At 37.7% G+C, this 20,030-nt stretch overlaps 1 protein-coding gene across 1 annotated transcript in view; it reads left to right on the forward strand.

Annotated features, from left to right (window-relative positions):
- MIGA1 (mitoguardin 1) overlaps nucleotides 1-20,030 on the forward strand; it is a 91,620-nt gene that overhangs the window by 65,489 nt on the left and 6,101 nt on the right. The window contains exons 8-13 of the mRNA XM_019644041.1: nucleotides 6,860-6,978; nucleotides 7,248-7,320; nucleotides 8,019-8,105; nucleotides 9,480-9,578; nucleotides 11,492-11,626; nucleotides 14,047-14,100. Coding sequence (XP_019499586.1) covers nucleotides 6,860-6,978; nucleotides 7,248-7,320; nucleotides 8,019-8,105; nucleotides 9,480-9,578; nucleotides 11,492-11,626; nucleotides 14,047-14,100 — 567 coding nt within the window. The remainder of the gene's footprint in view (nucleotides 1-6,859; nucleotides 6,979-7,247; nucleotides 7,321-8,018; nucleotides 8,106-9,479; nucleotides 9,579-11,491; nucleotides 11,627-14,046; nucleotides 14,101-20,030) is intronic.

A 20,030-nucleotide genomic window follows, 5' to 3' on the forward strand; every position in this document is an offset into this window, starting at 1 on the left:
GTATAATGACAATTTTACTTCTTCCTTGCCTATGCGGATGCCTTTTATTTTCTTTTCCTGTCTGATTGCTATCATTGTATTCACTTTAAATTTGTTGTAAGTTACAAAGTTTTGATAAATTAAAGTGAGATCTCTATAGAAAACAAAATGCATGAACACCACAAGAAGGGCTAAATATCTGAGAAACATTCCTAGGAATGCTTCTAGGGTATAAATATATGATCTCAGAATGTGAATGTTCCAAGATAAATTCTAAGAAATGTTTGTTAAATTATTTTTAATTGCGTTCACTATATGCCAAGCACTTAAATTAGTGAAAACTATTTTAATGAAGAAAGTTGTTAAGAAAATAAGATCAGAACTTCTTAAGAAGCTAAATAGTTTGTGATCATTTGAAAGCTTTATTCAGAATTACCAGAAAGATTTCTTGCCTATTTAGATTAAAACAAGTCCTGACATAGGCTTTTCTCTAAACCAGGTCAGTCATTTGTGAAAGTGATTAACAAGATTTTTCTATATAACTTTTGCCAAACATTGGTTGGAACTGTAGCTTTTTTTCTCTGAAAATTCTGTTGTTGTTTTTAAATTTAAATAATGGCTTTATTGAAATATAATTTACATACTATCAAATTTACTTTTTTCAGGTGTATAAGTCATTGGTTTTCAGTATATTTTCAGAGTTGTGCAACCTGTACCACTTTCTAATTCCAGAGCATTTATATCACTCAAGAAACTATTAGTAATCACTCCCTTTTCTTACCTACCCTCCCCCCGAGCCCTTGGCAACTACTAATCTATTTTTGGTCTCTATGGTTTTGCCTATTCTGGACAGTTCATATAAATAGAATCATACAATATATGCTGTTTTGTGCTTGAGGTCCTTTCACTTAGCATGTTTTCAAATTCTGGAAATTCGTTTTAATGTGAGGATACCACTGCATTGAATACTGTCCTAATGCTCCCATCTGTTAAAGAGATTGTTATTTAATAGGTAGAAACGAATATTGCAGAGAGAGCAATTTTTAGGTGTAGATTCTGTTTTTCTCAGAATTACCACTCTGCCCTGTAAGGTGCATCTATGTATTTAACATATAAATTGTAGGGTGCTGTTTAAAGAGAAACTTTTATTTCTTATAATTCAGGTACTTCTACTCATACTATAAATGGAAGTTTTAAAAGCTTTTGTTAAACACATCTGTCTTGATAGCACTTATTTATAGTAACCCAAAATAATATAATAATATGCAAACTGACAAGGATAAACATTTAGAATAATCATAATCTGAAAAGGGAGGAAGGCTAACCTACCATTTAAAATTTCTATTTCTTGAATTATCTTATTTCCTCCGGTGTCAATTTTGTCTGTTTATCTTGGGCTTTCAATCCTGTGCTGATGCTTTTCTTCTCAAATTTGAAAGCTTAATTGGTGCCTGGATTGACTTTCTTAGGTAGATTGTGTGGATTATGTTTGTCTCTCCTGTGACGAGGTGAGCAGGAGAGCCAACTAGGCTAAGTTTACTTGTTTGAGGTGTGTTGATTGGCAGGCTTTTCTTCAGGATGAATGGTCTGGATATAGCCCGCTAGGCAGGGTGCACTTGGATACAGAATGAGATACAGAATTATTCTGGGAGGCTCATTATTCATCCTAGCTGACTTACTCTCTTCAGGCAGTTCAAATAATTTTTAAAAAGAAATGTTCTCTAGTTGAGATTTTTTTTTGGTTTTTTTTTTTGGTTTTTTTGCAAGCTGCCTTCCTACTCAGGGATGGAGAGAAAGGGGCAGGAAGTAGACTAAGATGTGAGACTATTACAGGTGTTTGAATGCAGGTTTTCATTTAACCTCCCATGTTCAATCCCTCTTCTTCAATCCTGCTCTCATACCTGCCGACTACAGGCCTGGTGTTTGCTGAGGCTCCTCCTTAGCAGATGTCTTTCCCTTGACACGTATATCCCTTCTTGAACTTATTCTGGACTCTGGCTTCCTCATCTGTTTCATCTGTACACACACCTCCATTTGCTTTCCAGTTTTTGGAAATTTGCATGTCTTTCAGTTGTTGTTACTATTGTTTCCACCATTATATTATATAGTTATCTGTTGCTGTATAATAAATTACCCCAGATTTAGTGTTTTACAAGTAAAACAACAATAAAATTCAGGTGTGGGCTCAGGCCTGGTGCTGAGGCTGAGGGGCCTGCCCTAGGTCTCATGGGCATGTCCTTGAGAGGGGGCTCCGCCCCCCAGTTTGGAGATTGTTAGGCAGCCGGCGCATGTCAGCGTTAATCTAGATTAGGGCCTTATAATTTCCGGGAGCTGCACACATGGGGTTTAATAGAGGCTCAAGCGTTTTAGGAGTTATCACCTTAAAATTCAAAGTTTATGGGGTGATTTTTTTGAAGGTCATGGGCCTTACAGTTGTGAGAACTGAGTCCTAAAGACTAATCCAGGGAGCCTATTGTTTTGGTATTTAATTCTGAATCTGCATATATTAGATACGGAGTGACTCCTGGACTGAGCAGCCCACCTTCTTACACACTCCATCATTTTTACAGTATCCTATTGGTTAAACAGGTTAGCCCTATACAGCATGGAAGGAGATAGTACCAGGAAGAGGGAATCATTGAGGGCGATTTTGGAGGGTTATTTCCTTTATTTATTTATTTTCTGTTCATGAGATGGGGTATACAGTCAGCCTGTTTCCTTTAACTTAAGTTCTAAGTTTGTTTTCTTTTTCTCCCCAGCTGAGCCATCCCGCCACCTGTTGGCAGCTCAGCAGCAGCTCAGCTTGGGCTCAGCGTCACTGGCCCATGTGGGAATCGAACCCATGGCCCCGCTGCTCAGAGCCCCTGCTCTTAAGCTAACCCTTAATTAACTGAGCCACTTGGCCGGCCGAACTTAAATTCTATTTGTAAATTTAGGTGGTTGATTTGAAAGGAAAATATTACCATGTAAAAAATAGTCCAAAATGGAACTTAGCCTATTTCATGACCCTGCTTATAATAGTTTTGGGACGTTGGACATTTCTTTCATGGTTGTTCAGAGGATTTTAAAAATATTAAGGCTTTTAAAAGTATTACTTCACATTCAGCAAAGTCATTGCTTGCCCAGAAAGAAAAGGCCCAGTCTCTTGTGCCCTTCATCAAGGGCAGGGGAGAAGAAATTTAGGGCGTTTGAAATCTTCAGCTAATCCCCAAACATTCTTTTCACTGATAGCTATATCTATGAGTTTTATCTATTTTGCCTGTTTTTATTATTGCCGTTGTTGTTATTGACTTGTTTGATTTCATACATGGTCGTTTTTATGACACCTGTAAACTATGGAAGATAACTAAGAAGGCGGGATGATGCTTTGGTATAAACCAATGTAGTATTACTTTTCTGTGTAAAGATATTAAAGTGAGTTTTTGAAATGTACTGTTTGGGGGAAAGAAAAATTTAGAAATAAAGGACATTTCAAAAGTTTCAGCTAGCAAAAATAAAAACAGAGTTTTGTTTTGTTTTTGGTTTTGGTTTTTTTGGCGAATTACATGTTTCCAAATGCTGGGATTAAACTGTGTTACTGACTTCTGTTTCTGAAGTAACATCTCAGCTCAGTAAAATGCTAATCTTTTTGTGAAACCTTTAAAAAAGTTTTTGGAAAGTTTTCAAAAAATTCTTGCTATAAAATATATTCTCAAATGAGAATTTAAACCATCATTTTAGTGATTTGCTTTAAAAAACTGAAGATTCATGATTTAAATGTTTCTGAATTGTCGTCTCTGAAGAGTTGATGTTAGCTAGTATCAAATCTTCAATATGACGTATTTCCACAGCTGCAAGCCTATTTTAAGAGACTTACTTTAAATGATCACCTCAGCCAAACCAACAAATAAGTAAGGTAGACCAGTAAATCAAAACTTGACTCTGGACTCTCTCATTGCTAGGTTTATTCACTTCTTATTAGTATAAATTATTTTATGTAGAGTTCAATTGGAGTCCTTGTTTCTTCCTTAGGATTTTTTTCTACTGGTAGGTGTACATAGATCCTATTTGTTTTGATAGTGGTACAAAACTTTATTTAATATCTAAAGAATTTACATTATAATTTATTTTTTTAAACTGTTAGGTTTTTTATAATCTCAAAAACACTTTTCCATTAGCAAAATACATCTTCATTAAAATATGAGAGGAAATATTACTTAAAGCAGAAAATATGTAATTTCAGATATTGTTATTTCGGTTTACCTTTTTTTTCTTTTGCTTCTGGTCTAATAAACCTATTTATATCATCTTAAATATTGCTGATGCTTAAACTTCTTCCCCCTTGGATTTTTGGATAAGGCTGATAGGAAAGACTGATTTGATATTTAAGAGTACAAGCGTTGGAATAAATGCCTAGGTTTCAATTCTGCCATTTAGTTGTAGGACTTGGGGCAAGTGCCTGCTAATCTAAACCTGTTTCTTTATCTGTAAAATGTGGATAATAATAGCACCTACTTGATGAGTTGTAAAGATTAAGTGAGATAATTAAGTTAAAACATTTAGCACAGTAGTGAATGCATATGAAGTGTCAGAACTGTAGCATGGACAAACACTTCCAGAATAGTACAGTAAAAACCTCTAAACTTCTCCACAAAAGTCCAAAGACACTGGCAAAAATTGTCAAAATAAAAATGTTTGGAACTCTAAAAATTAATGAAAGACGTGTAAAACTTCAAGAAGCACTTATTCAAGAAAACTGGCTGAATCCTCTTAAGAAGAGTGAACTTTGTGGATGTTTAATTTGCTCTATTCCCACCCCATTCTCCACAGTAGTCTTGCAAACCAACAGCCTCACAACTATGGTTAACTGAAAACCAGAGGCTCAATGGTAATTGTTTAACATGACAGCTGCCCGAGGTAGTGATGCCAGTTGGGGCTAGCAAAAGACTGACCAAAAAACTTAAAAGGAAAAATTGGGCAATGAGATGTTTATAGGGGTCTTTGAAAAGCTCCCACATATTCCCGGGAATCTAGAAGGCCACAAACATGTGCAGGGATCTGCATATGTTCAAGAAAGACCTTAGACGTCCCTGACCCTCTCTCTGGCTGCCTTGATGTTCTGCACAAGCAGAAAGTGAAAGTTAAAGCAGACAAAAGAAAAAAATGACTAAGTGGAATTTATCTAAAGTAAGGACTTTTGTGTTTCAAAGGACACCAACAAGAAAGTGAAAAAGGCAGCGGAATGGGAGAAAATATTTGGAAGCCATGTATTTGATGAAGAACTTATATCCAGAATACATAAAGAATTGTTATTCCTCAACAATAAATAGACAAATAATCCAGTTAAAAACGGGCCAAGGATTTGAATAGCCATTTCTGCCAAGATATATGAGGGCCAATAAGCAGGTGAAAGATATTCAACATCATTAGTCATTAGGGAAATTAAACCCCTTTACACACAGTAGGGTGGTTACAATAAAAAAGATGGACAATAATTGTCGGGAAGGGTATGGAAAATTTTGATTCATCATACATTGCTGGTAGGAATGGAAAATGGGGCGGCCACTTTGCAAAACAGTTTGGCAACTTCTCAAAAAGATAAACATAGAGTTATCCTGTGACCCTTCCATTTTTAGGTATATATTCAAGAGAAATGAAAAAATAAAAAACTTGTATGCAGATGTTCAAAGCAGCCTTAATTGTGATAGCCAAAAAGTGAAAACAACCCAAATGTCTATCATTGAGGAATGGATAAATACAATGTGGTGTATAGCCGTACAACTCGGCCATAAAAAAAGAACAAAGTAGTCATATGTGCTACATCATAGAACCTTGAAAACGTTACACTAAGGGAAAGAAGCCAAACACAAAAGGTCACATACTTTTTCATTTATATGAAGTTTCCAGAGTAGAAACTCCATAGAGACTGAAAGTAGATTAGTGGTCTCCAGGGACTAGAAAAAAGGGGGAATGCTAATAGGCAGGGCTTTCTTGTTGGGGTGATAAAAATATTCTGGAATTAGTAAGTGGTGCTGACTGCACAGCCAGTGAATATACAGTTGTCCCGCCTTATCTCTGGGGGATTCATTCCAAGACTTCCAGTGGATGCCTGAAACCATGGATAGCACCGAACCCTATATATACTATGTTTTTTCCTATACATACCTATCTTTTCACTTTAAGGAAGCCCTTTATGGCTTCTCTTTGGCATATCCGAATTGCCAACTTCACTACTTTTGTGTTTTGGGGCTATTATTAAGTAAAATAAGGGTTACTTGAACATAAGCACTGTGATACAGCCACAGTCGATCTGGTTACTAAGATTGCTACTAAGTGACTAACAGGCAGGTAGCACATACAGCATGGATACGCTGGACAAAGGGGTGACTCACATCCTGGGTGGATGGAGTGGGACAGCATGAGATTTCATCACACTACTCCAAATGGTGTGCAATTTAAAATTTATCAATTATTTATTTCTGGAATTTTCCATTTAATATTTTCAGACCATGGTTGACTGTGGGTAACTGGAAACTGCATTCTTTTAAGCATTCTTTGGGTGATAAAATCCTCCTCCTTTTTTTTTCAATGCTTCATCTTCAGTTTTTGGTGGGCTTTTTTGGTGGTGAACTATAAGATACTGATTTTCTGTGTACCCTATGGATTTAACTAGTTGGATTCAGAATGAACTAAGCTTATTGTAAAGTTTTACTCTTCTTTACAGCTGAATTTTGAAATAGAATGAATTTAGATCTTACTAGTTGTAAAATCTTATTGAATGGTTTTTATGGTTTAATCAAATTGAGTATGTTTTGATGTTAGCAAGATCCTATTTTCTATCTTGTATAGTTTTTTCCCCCCTTATATCATTGTAGTGTGTTCTAACCCACTGTATGCTTAGCTTGCAGAACACAGAGAAGTGCGGCATACCTACAGTCTAGAGTCTCTTTGTCACTGTCCTTTTTACGAAGAAGCCATGCATTTAGTTGAAGATGGAAAAATTTACTCAAGAGTGCTTAGGTACCATTTCAGTTTCGCTTATGTTTATGAAAAATATTAAGGTGCTGTTGCTATGTTTTGTATGATAGTTATTAAACTAAAAATGGTTATGAGAACAGGGGAAAGTATGTTTTAGGCTCAAAAAAATTCTTTTACCGTGTTTTGTCAGTATTGAAAAGACATGTGTTTTAGATTAAGGTGCTGAGGTTAAGCCTTGTTTGAGTCCACATTTGTAGCAGGCTTTGTTCTCGACTAGAGTGTAACAGTTGTCTCCCCTGTTTATTACATAGAACCGAAATGCTGGAGTGCCTAGGAGACAGTGATTTTCTTGCCAAACTTCACTGTATTCGACAGGCTTTTCAGGTATTTTTTTTTTTTTTTAACATTAAGGTACTTTACCCAGCCACTCATCCCCACCCTCATGCTACAGAGTCCAGCTGCTATAAACAGGACAGCTCTTTGCTTTTTTATTATCCTTATTCTTAATGGCAAATATAAAGTCTGCTACGTTTATTTTTCATGCCTGCTCTTTCCCTTCATTTGGCTTCATTTGTCGTTGTCCTCTCCACTGGCTTCCCAGGTCCACTACAGTTTGTCAAAACAGGATATTTTGCTGCTGAAGATGTGTACAAATGGCTGCTTAAAATAAAAACCCTTTTTCTTATTATAAATTAGCGTGTGTTCCAGATTGTTTTTATTTGAGTCAATTGTAAAATAATTGATTTCCTGAAGTGAAATAAGGTAATTAAACAACAAAATTACCTTTACTTTTTATGTTTTGGGGCTATTTAACATTTATTTTGGACTTTCTAATATTAAATTGAACAGAATTTAAATTCAGATGTATCTCTCTTTAATCTTTTTTGATTATAGGTTTCAAGAGCTCATTTTATATTAGTAAATTAGGACTTTTCTAGGGTCTGCCTGCTGAAATACTGCCAAATACAATGCATTGACTATGTTAGGGTTATTTGTGCATCGATGTGCTATAAATGCAAATGTACATTCAAATTAATTATAGGTCTCCTTTTTCTTTGTGTGGGGATGGATATTTTTTTCAGGTAATCCTTTCAGAAACAGCCAACAGAATATTCCTTGCTGAGAGTGGAAGGAAAATTTTATCAGCGTTAATTGTGAAAGCACGAAAGGTAAACTTGTTTTATTGGCAAGTTTTTTATCGTTTCAATTGAACTGAAGATGAAAATACATTAAATTTTTAAAGAAGAAACGGTTTTTGTAGCTAGTTGCAAAGGATGTCTCCGATGCGTTTATACTGTTTGCAGGCCTGCGGTATTTGCATCTGTTCGTCATATTTAAAGTAATCCAAAGAGCATTGATTTCTACTTGGGTTGATTTATTTTCTATGTTTAAAGCCTACACCGTTTTGATCAAGTCGTTTCTCATAAATTATTCCCAGTTTGTCATAAAGCCTGTGAATATCCTGATGAGAATTATCATTAGATCTGCCACTACACCCACCACTATTATTATTTCTAATACCTCTTCTCTTACCTCCCTCAATCCTGTTCAGTAAGAAGGTTCCAGGAAATAGTGTAGATCTCAGAAATCTGGAAATATAAATCGAGCTGCCTCTTACTCTTACTCATCTTCATGGGACTGAATGAGGCAGGAGCAATGAAAAGAACTTCATAAAGACTGTAAGGAACAACTTTTCTTTATGCAAAGGTGTGTCCAGATGATGAGGAAAACCAAAATGAAATGGAACTTCCTTGAGCCACTTGAACACCTGGTTTTCAGACCCAAACTATTTGAACCTCAATACCATCATTTGTGTAATAGACTTATATTTGTGGTACTCTATTTCAGAGGGTTCTTATGATGATTAAATAAATGCTCAAAGGGAAAGCAAATTTTTTATAAAGTACAAAATAAATGAGAGGCGATAGTAACTACTTGCAATTCCCAATGTAAATCTTATATTGCTTTCTTGGCCTTCCCATGGCAGCGATTTGAACTAGAGTTCCTCCTAAAGGAGTAGAACTGCATCAGAAGCTTCACACGGTATCTTCTGTGACCACATTTTCAGCCTAAGGACTGACCTAAATACGATACCTTTTTTTTTTTTGAAATTTTATTGGGGAACAGTGTGTTTTTGCAGAACCCATCAGCTCCAAGTCAAGTAGTTGTCTTTAATCTAGTTGTGGAGGGTGCAGCTTTTTGGCCCATGTGGGAATCAAACCGGCAACCTTGGTGTTATGAGCCTGCGCTCTAACCACCTGAGCTAACTGGCCGCACTACGCATACATTTTTGTTGTATGCATACATACATAAGCAGTTTGCTTATGACATTTTACTAACATTCTTAGTCTTGCCTGCTGCAAAATGTTGGAACAACAAAATATTAAACCAAATGAATATGGCATACCTTGAAAATGTATTTTACTTGTTACCTAATAGAATGAAGATGTAACAAATATACTTGAAGAGTAACTCATTTGTTTTGTAGGCTTGAGCTTTATTAGAAAGTTGAGTTTAGGATTAAAGTGTGTTTTCTTCGGCAGAATCCAAAGAAGTTTGAAGACGTTTTTGATGAAATGATCTATTTTTTAGAGCAGACTGATCACTGGGATAGTACTGAAATGGAACTAGCTGCTAGAGGAGTAAGTTTAATCTTTTTTACATTTATTCCTGTTAGTTATTTACACATAGTATTTACATAATTTGAGGCCACTGTTTCCTTGTCCTTGTTAAATGACAGGAAAACCAATTGTGTGGTCATCCGTCCTTCCCTCTTGCCTTCCTGCCTTCCTTCCTTCCTAGAGCAGGCCCTAGCAAGGCGGTAATGGTGGCCTTTGCAGAGCCAGCTTCAGATGGAACCACAGGCAGCTGTCTGGGGCTAGGGGGTTGGTTACATATACAATATCAAACAAACAAATATATTGAGAATAATTGGAGCCAGGCCTTATTGTCAGAGAATGGAGATATAAAAAGCTAGTATTGGAATTGGAGCTGTCAGTGCGGATTCATAGTTTACCATATATATAGATAGATAGATAGATACAGAAATAGATGTAAAGGCTTACATCTACATAAACAGACATGTACTACCTAGCTCTGCTCACTGAGAAGGTCTGGGAGCAGCAACACCTCAAAAGAAATTACCCTTTGCACACAGATCTTGGTTTCTAAGTAACACTGTCCACTCAAAAGAACTAGGTCTCCTTGTAAAAAATGGCTGATTTCAGCACTGGGACAGGGAGAGTACACGAGGAGCCTGGAACAGTTTGTTGTAACGGAAGCTTAAAGAATGAGTTTGCAAGGGGCCGAAAAGCATTGTAGGCAGAAAAAGCAGTAGGTGCAGAGACATAGTGGCATAATCTTTCCTTCCCCAGTGTTCCCTCACTTGGTGAGGGAATCGGCATCCGCTCAGTTGTGCAGGCTAGAACCTGGGACCTGCCCTTTACACCTCCCTGGTCCTCGCCTCCCTTACCGTATTCATCTCTAACTTTGTCAATTTCAGCTCCTGAACATCTTTCAATTTCTTCAGTTTTTCTCTGTTCCTGCCATCCCCCTTGAAGTCCGAGTAACTGTTGTCTTTCCTTGGACTATCTCAGAGTCTTTGCATTTCCTGATCCCTAGCCTACTCCTCCACTCCCTGCATTCACTCTTTCTCCTCTCCATTCCATTCTCCATATTGCTGCCAGAACATTCCTTAAAACTACAAAGCTGATTATCTTCATTCCACCACTGTCCCCTAAAAATATTGTGAAGAAAAAATCCAAAATTATTAACATGGGCTATAACCCCTGCAGGAGCTGGCCCTTCCTCCTGTCTCGCCTCTTTGCTCTCTGCTGTAAAGAGCTATAGCATCCTTGCTGTGATTTCCTTTGACTCATTGCCGCTGTGTTCCGTCTTACCTTAAAGTCTTTGACAAGGGATTTCCTGTACCTGGGATGCCTCACTTTCTGAAGAAAATCCTCTGTGACATTCAGTCTAGATTAGAAGCTCTGTCATAAACTCTCATAACACCATGTACTTTTTCCTTTACTGTGCTTATCACATTTTGTTGTTGTGTATCTGTGGTACTATTTGTTGCTGTCTGTTTTCCACACTAAACTAAACATCTAGTTTGCTTACTGTAGAAACCTGAGCTCCTCATATAGCATGTAGTACAATACCGTATGCATGAATGAATGAAAGAGCAAGAGGTTCATGATGTGCTGGGGAAGACAGATACACCAATAACTAATGACAAAGCAGAATGAGCATTGTGGGTACCATAATGAAAGCATGAACAAAGGACTCCTAGAATAGAGTGGAGGGAGAGATTAATTTCACCTGATGGGATCTAGGAAGGAACAGCTGTCATGCGAATTATAATTTCTGGTGGTGAGTTGTTTTCATATTTGTGTCTCCTTTTTTTTTTTTGTCAGAGATATAACCTGACTCAACTAAAAATATAATCTGACTCAACTAAAATCACCAGCTATTTTAAAGTCTGAAGCTCTGGCTCAGAAATTTATTTCAGCTCTATGTAATAATAATTTCTGTTTTAATTCATAATTTAATGCAGGTGAAAAATCTAAATTTCTATGATGTTGTTCTGGATTTTATATTAATGGATTCCTTTGAAGATTTAGAAAACCCACCCACCTCCATACAGAATGTAGTAAATAACCGCTGGCTGAACACCTCCTTCAAAGAAACTGTAAGTGGTGGTTTACCTTTCTCAACCGTTTAAATTTAATGGAAAATGGTCAGAACTGGAAAGATTAATAAGAGTTACATGTATATCTGCCTGTAGAATGACTAGTGTGCACACTGAGCTCATCCTTTGATACTGGGATCAGATACCGTATTTGCTGGCGTATAAGACGACTGGGCGTATAAGACGACCCCCTAACATTTCCACTCAAAATACAGAGTTTGTTATATACTCGCCGTATAAGACTACCCCCTCTTCCGCACACCTTCCACACACCAAATAAAAGGTAAAACAATATCAGATTTGATTTGGCCCACTGAAGTGCAAACAAGCGTATTGTATTTCGTGTCACCACATAACCGTTTTGGCGATGTTGAGCCACCATGTCTGCTACATGTTTTTCGAGTTCTGGCCAGTGTGGGGTGCCTCTTCTTAATGCACACTTACCCCTTGGCATACTCTTTAATGCTTTCTCATTTGATTTCCAGTCCCGAACCATCTTTTCTGTTACTCCATATTGTCTTGCAGCAGCACAATTATTATTTTCCTTAGCAAAGTTTATAACTTTCAGTTTAAAATTTGCATCATACTTCTTTCTTTTGGCTGGTGCCATGATAGGGATGATAGGGGTTTGACTGGTCGACATTTTCTATGCTGTACTGTACAATGGTGCAGTATTGTGGTTGGCTGTTGGCTGTATACAAAGCCTGATTTGATTGGTCCCTGCTCCCTGTTTGCCCGCCCTGTCACTATAGCAGTCTGGTCCACCCTTGCATCAGCATCTCCCTGGGACCTCACTAGTGTGCAGGTGCGAGCTCTTCAACATTCTAACAGGCACCATGATAGTGCAAAATCGCGAATCTTCAATGCATATGTAAAGAAATATACGGTAACCCGAATTTACCACACTCGCAAAATCGCACACAGCTGACCATACACCCAGTATGGTATCGCGATTCGCGATTTTGCGCTATCATACTGGGTGTATGGTCGGCTGTGTGCGATTTTGCGAGTGTGGTAAAATCACATAACAGAAAAATCGCGTAACAGCCGAGCATACACCCAGCAGTGCTGCTGATGCCTGAACGGTATGTGGAATGAAGTGGGCGGGCATCGGGAGGCCACTATGGCACGGGGCAAGCACTATGGGCAGTCTATCTGAAGTGTACCTGGCGTATAAGATGACCCCCCACTTGGAGGCATATTTTTCAGGGCCAAAAAATCGTCTTATACGCCGGCAAATACGGTATGTATAACATCTTCAGATGAAATTCCTTTTTAGGCTCTTCTATCAGTCTCTGTCTTGACCTGAAATATTCAGTATTTCCTTAGATCTCAAAAAAAAAGACAGACAACAACAACAACAAAAAACCCTCAGGCTTCAGACTAGTTCAGGACTAGAAAAAAAATGCCTGTAACTGAAATGGCTCTACGACTTAAATGAAATACAGCTATTGCAGTAAAAGACAATATATATGTTTTAGAGGAAAATATGGAAATTCATGTTCCCAAATACTATGAAAAATTAGGGAAGCAAAAAAATAAGCATGTGCCCAAAAAAGCAGACTTAAACTGTATTCTATACTTTGAATATTTTTGCTTTCTGTTGTTTTTTGTACTCAAATCTCTATTTGACATTTTTTTATTGTTGTTCTTGGGCTTTAAGTGTGTGTGTGTACTTGGAAGTAGGTGGGATAGATGTTCATGATGAAGTTTGAATGCCTTTTAAAAATGTTTCAATTGGCTATTTCACAATTATTTTGCAAATTCCTGATACTAAATTTTAAAATAGTTTTAATAAATCCACATTTCCCTCAAAGTATGCTTTAACCATAAAAGGTACGTGTTATCTCCATTTCTGTAACTAATTTGGTCAAGTGACCTTGACAAAGTCTGGTCGTGCCAGAGTAGGTCAGATTTCTTCAGGAACCACGTGGATGTTTTTGTCCATATCATTATGGTTGTATTTCTTAGCTCTTTATTTGAATAAAACTGTTAGCTCTACCCACAACTATTTCTAGCATTACTGTTCTTGTAACAAAAGTAGTTTGTTTTCATTGTTATGCATAAAACATTTATTGTATATTGTGCATCTATGTATACACGTTTCTACTATTTTCCTGTAGGAACAGAATTTAAGAACTCTGGGAGTTGAATTATAACTACCAAGTTCATTGGGACCTGAGTTCATCCTTTTTTCTTTAGTGTCTTTGTATTTAATTTTAAAATTTATAAAAACAAAACACCTTTTCATTAACATTTACAAAGAGTAGAAGGAACCTTGACTAGTTCTTATTAGTAGTTAGTTTTGAACATTTTAGACCAATCAACTTTGACTTTCTAATAAAAAGGACTGTCTTCTAAATGGAAAGTTTATTAGTTATAAATTTAAATCTTGTTTTTTCTCCTCTGCATATATTTAGGCTGTGGCTTCAAGTTGTTGGTCCGTACTAAAACAGAAAAGGCAGCAGATGAAGGTAAAATTCATCATACCTTGGACTTGTTTGTTCAGTAATTGAGGCACCTGTCAAACATCTGAGTCAGCTCTCAGATGGGGTTAGCAGCTCCTGAGGACTGCCTCTCAGCCTAGATGAGTGACTTATTGGTACTGGGTTGGCTTCTCCTTTTTGGAATTCCTTCTCTTCCTGAACATTCTGTAGAATTCAGTATAGCAAGTATTAAAGCATGCATGGGATTTCTACTAAGTGGGAGAGGGTTTAGGGCTGGAAACAGCTCTGATAGAATTTTTGTTTTTGTTTTTTTCACTTAATGATGTTTTAAGATTTAAAAAAATGGTTTATTGTCGTGGTTTCCACTTCATGTAATCCAACTGAGAAATAATGATTTGATTCTAAAAGCTGTTTGATTCAAATGAGAGCCCCTGTAAAAAAAGTCTCAAAGTTTATATCCTGCCTCCATGTTCTACACCCTTCAGCCCATCTCACCCCCTACACACTGCTCTCACCATACACTCCTATGGTAAAAGGGCATGGACTCTGAAGTGAGACTTCCTGGTTTCAAATGCCACTTACTAGCCATGACCTCTGGTAAGTTGTTTAACCTGTCTATGCCTTAGTTTCCTCATCTCTAAAAAATGGCATAGTATGTATGTACCTCGTGGTTTTTGAGGATTGACTGTATTGTGCTTAGAACAGTGTTTGGCATAGTGTATTCTGAAAGTGTTGGTTATTATTATACAGTAAAACCTTGGATTGCGAGTAACTTCGTATGCAGGTGTTCCGCAAGACGAGCAAACATTTCTAATACATTTTAACTAGGTAAACGAGCGATGCCTTGCAATTTGAGTTTGTTTCTGGAACGAATTATGCTCGCAAACTAAAGTATTACTGTATTATTATTATTATTATTATTTGCCCACTGTCTTATAGTATTTTATCCAATCCTTATAACTTTGAGATAATATGGCTAAGTACAGTGTTTCCAAAGCACAGTTCTCACAGCATCTTCAGAAGGTGCTTGTTAAAAATAATTCTGGAGACCATATATTTGATGCTTAAAATGATTCCAGAAATCCTGTGTTTAAATAAGCTCCCCAAATGATGAGTGTAAACTGTAATGTTTGGGAACCACTGGTTTAGGGCTAGGGAACAGCCTTATAGACTGGGTTTGATTTTCACATAGCTAGTATGATCATGGGCAAGTTACTATTACCGACCTTCAGTTTTCCTATTTGCAAAATAAGGTTAATGCCTACCTCATAGGCTGCTGTAAGGGTGAAATGAGATAATATCAACAAGCTTAATTTAAACATAAAATTAAGAGTAAATATTAAAAAGTTTATTACATGGTACTTTGCATAATTATATCATTACATCTAACTTTATTTCTTATTTCTTAGCATAAATCTTGTGCCTTAAACTAGCCTTCTTTCTGTATCTACACAAACCTATATCTCTTACCTCTTGGAGAATTCCATACTCCAACCTCTGTCCTTAAATAACTCTTACCTTCTGTTGAGTTCAACTCAACAATTATTCCTTAGTGAAGCATGTGTCTTCTACTTTAGCCCATGTTAACTTTTTACTTGTCTGAACTCCTAATACAGTTAGGTTCTGTATGGGATTTTAGAATTTTAATTTATGCAGAATATCTCTTAGACCACAGTGTTAACTTCAGTGCATCCCTAATAACTCTTTGGCCTTCACTAGCTAGCTATCTGTGACTTAGGACAGGTTATTCAATCCTTCTGAAGTATCACTCTTTACATTTTAAAATGTTGAGCTGACCTACTTTTTCAGCAACGTTTTATTTAATTAAATAGAACGTGCACATTATCTGGAATATAATGAGCACTCATTAAATGGTAGCTGCTGCTATAATATATTTCTTAAATTGAGGTTTAGAAGATGTCTTGGAGCCTCTAAAATAACAAATAACCCCTCGAAAATACAATATCTTAAGGCATAGTTATTCCCAGTTGATGCTACATGACAAATTCTATAGGATCTTATTTAATAAAGGAAATTCAGAAAATTATTAATAAACTTAAAGAGTTTCCTAAATCACAGCTCTATGTATTATTCTTTCACAAGAAGCGGCAATTACACAACTGCTTTAATAATGTCTGGTTTCTTAACTAAAAGCTAGGATTCTAGTAAGCATATTTTCATGCTTAATCATTTAGCAATTGTTTTAGTCTGGAATCTGGTCACTATGGCGGAGTGGGTAAACACTGTGCTTGCCTCCTCTCATGACCACATCAAAATTACAACTAAAATACAGAACAACTATCATTGAGAATCACCTGAAGATTGTGGCTGAGTGAGCTGGAGGATGGCTGCACTTCCAGGTGCTCCTCTTAAAGGGACCGTGCATGGACTTACTCACTGATGGACCCACTCACTCTGAGCTTCAGCCCTGGGGCAGCAGCTCAAAAGGTGCCAGGGACATATGGGGAGGAACTGATTGTCTGGCCTCAGGGTGAGGGCTGGAGGGGCAACTATCTCCTGGACAGGAGCTGAAGGAAGCCACTGTTTCATTGTGAGCCCTCCCTTTCATGTGTGCAGACACAGGTAGCCACCATATCTGAGTCTGCATCAATCTGGCTAACACCATTTGTTCACCCCGCCCTGGTGATTCCCTGCGACCCCACATAACCCAGCTTGCAGGCACACTCAAGCCGCTCACTGTGGCTTTTTTGTACCAACCTCCTGCCTTTGCCCATGCCACAGACTTTCCTAAAGTCTCTCAAAGGTTCACAAAACCCAAACAAGCAGCATCTGGCTTCAGCATGTCCTGTTCCTTTAGATGAGCAGCCCCAAGCCCAGCACTAGCAACTGCCAACCTCAGTTGTGGCTTGGCCTCTCAAGGCACCTCCAAGCCCAGTACAGGAGCAAGTCATCTGTAGATTGCTTTGTGGCTCATGCGAGGTGGCTCTGGGGAGGGCCCAGGCTGTGGTTGAATTTGGCCTGCAGCAGGTTCCCTCCCAGGAGGCCCCAGGGCTGGCGTACCCAGTGGCCAGTTTTGGACTGAGCCCGAGCACTGGAGCATCACCCAGCCACCTCCAAGAACAGCACACCCAAAGGGCAGACTGGGCAGGCACCAGAACTCTTCTAAAGTGAATCTGGCTCTGTAGGGTCAGGCCCTGCACAACAGCTCCTCCACTGTAGTCATGACCAGTCCTCACAATCAGTCAGCCCCGAGGGCTCAATCCCTTCAACTCACATGCAAACAGCAGCTAAGGCTCCACTACAACAGGAGAGCACACACAACACACCAAGGGACACACCAGCTCTAGTGACCAGGGAGACTTGGCCACTGGGCCCCACAGGGCACCTACTACGTAAGGCCACTTCACTAATACTGGGAGGCATAGCAGCTCTACCTAATACATAGAAACAAATACAGGGAGGCAGCCAAAATGGGGAGACAAAGAAACATGTCCCAAATAAAATAGGAGAATATAGCTCCAGAAAAAGAATTAAACAAAATGGAGACAAGCAATCTACCAGATGCAGAGTTCAAAACATTGGTTATAAGGATGCTCAGGGATCTCCGTGAAAACTTCAACAAAGAGATAGGAAACAGAAAAATGGACATAGAAAACATGAAAAAGAACCAGTCGGAAATAAAGAATACATTAGAGGGAATCAACAGTAGATTAGATGAAGCAGAGGACTGAATCAGCGATTTAGAAGATAAGGTAGAAAACACCCAATCAGAACAGCAAAAAGAAAAAAGAATAAAAAAAACTGAGGATAGTTTAAAGGGCCACTGGCACAGCATCAAGTCTACCAACATTTGCATCATAGGGGATGCAAATCCAGAAGGAGAAAAGAGAGAGAGAGTACGGAATCGAAAACCTATTCGAAGAAATTGTAATGGAAAACTTCCCTAACCTAGCAAAGGAAGTAGAAATACAAGACCAGAAATCTCAGAGAGTCCCAAACAAGATGAACCCAAAGAGGCCCACACCAAAACACATGATAATTAAAATGCCAAAGGTTAAAGACAAAGAAAGGATCTTAAAAGCAACAAGAGAAAAGCAGTTAGTTACCTACAAGGGAGCTGCCTTAAGACTTGTCAGCTGATTTTTCAACAATAACTCTGCAGGCCAGAAGGGATTGGCAAGAAATATTCAAAGTGATGGAAAGCAAGAAACTACAACGAAGATTACTCTACCCAGCAAAGCTATCATTTAGAATAGAAGGACAAAAAAAGAGCATCCCAGACAAGAAAAAGCTAAAGGAGTTCATCAACACCAAACCAGTATTACAAGGAATGTTAGAGGGACTTCTTAAAGATGAAAATAAATAATAAATAAAAGATTAAAAATATGAATAATAAAATGGCAATAGCTACATATCTATCAACAATTACTTCAATGTAAATGGATTAAATGCTCCATTCAAACGGTAGTGTGGCTGAATGGATAAAAAAACAAGACTACATTTACTGTCTACAAGAGACTCACTTCAGATCAAAAGACACACAGAAAGGAAAGAGATGGAAAAAGATATTTCATAAAAATGGAAATGAAAAAAAAAAAAACAATGGAGGTAGTGATACTTATACCAGACAAAATAGACTCTAAAACAAAGGTTATAACAAGAAACAATAAAGGACCCAGTAATCCCACTTCAGGGTATTTATCTGAAGAAACCCAAAATGCTACTCTGAGGGGAGCTGCGCATTCATGTTCATTGCAGCATTGTTTACAATGGCCAAGACGTGGAGGCAGCCTGGATTCCATCAGTGGGAAAAACAGGAGGTGTACATATATACAATGGAATATTGCTCGACCATGGAAGGGAATGGTTTCTTGCCATCTGCAGGGGCATGGATGGACCTGGAGGGTATTGTGCTGAGTGGAATATGTCAGACAGAAAAAGACAGATACATTGTGATTTCGCTTATATAGGAAATCTGAAGAACAAAATAAACAACAAAACAGAAACAAACTCATAGATACAGAATATTTTGATGGTTGCCAGATGGGAGGGGGGATTGGGAGGTGGGTGAAAAAGGTGAAGGGATTAAGAAGTACAAATTGGTTGTTACAAAGTAGTCATGGAGATGTAAGGTGTAGCATAAGGAATTAAGTCAATAATATTGTGATAACTATGTATGGGTCAAATGGGTACTAGATTTGTTGGGGTGATCAATGGGAGGGGGTTGGGGCAGGGTGAAAAAGGTGAAGGGATTAAGAACAAATTGGCAGTTACAAAATAGTCATGGGGTGTAGGGTACAGCATAGAGAATATAGTCAATGATATGGTAATAACTATGTATAATGCCAGGGGGGTACTAGTCAGGGGGCTCGCTTCTTAAATTATATAAATGTCTAACCACTATGCTGTGCACCTCAAAATAATATAAAACAATACTGAGTGTCAATTGTAATTGAAAAATTTTAAAAAGAGGGGAAAGGTGAAGGGGAATAAGAGGTTCAAATCTCCAGGAATAAAACAAATAAGTCATGGGGATGTAATGTACAGATAGAGAATATAGTTAATAATATTGCGATAGCATGGTATGGTGTCAGATGGTTGCTGGACTTATCATAGTGATCACTTCTTTAGGTATATAAATGTTGAATAATTATGGTGTACTCCTGAAACTAATATAATGTATGTTAGCTATATTTTAATAGAAATCTTTTAAGAAAAATAAAATAAAAATTGTTTTAGTTTTTTTCAGATAATCTAAGTGATTCAGTAGAACTTTTAAATAGCTGAAACCATTTCTGTCTTACTAATCCTGAAAATTATACTGCTAAGGGACACTGTAGCATTCTTGTTTTTGCTTGGTTACAACGCTGATATAAATGCATTTTTTTATGAAGTATTTTTATGAAGTGAAAATGCCTTTAAGAATTAATGTATTTCGGGCCGGCTGAGTGGCGCGATGGTTAAGAGCTGGCTTGGGACGCCAGAGGGCCCCGGTT

The sequence above is a fragment of the Hipposideros armiger genome, unplaced genomic scaffold (genome assembly GCF_001890085.2).
Source record: "Hipposideros armiger isolate ML-2016 unplaced genomic scaffold, ASM189008v1 scaffold_84, whole genome shotgun sequence".
In the NCBI taxonomy this organism is placed as follows: Eukaryota; Metazoa; Chordata; class Mammalia; order Chiroptera; family Hipposideridae; genus Hipposideros; species Hipposideros armiger.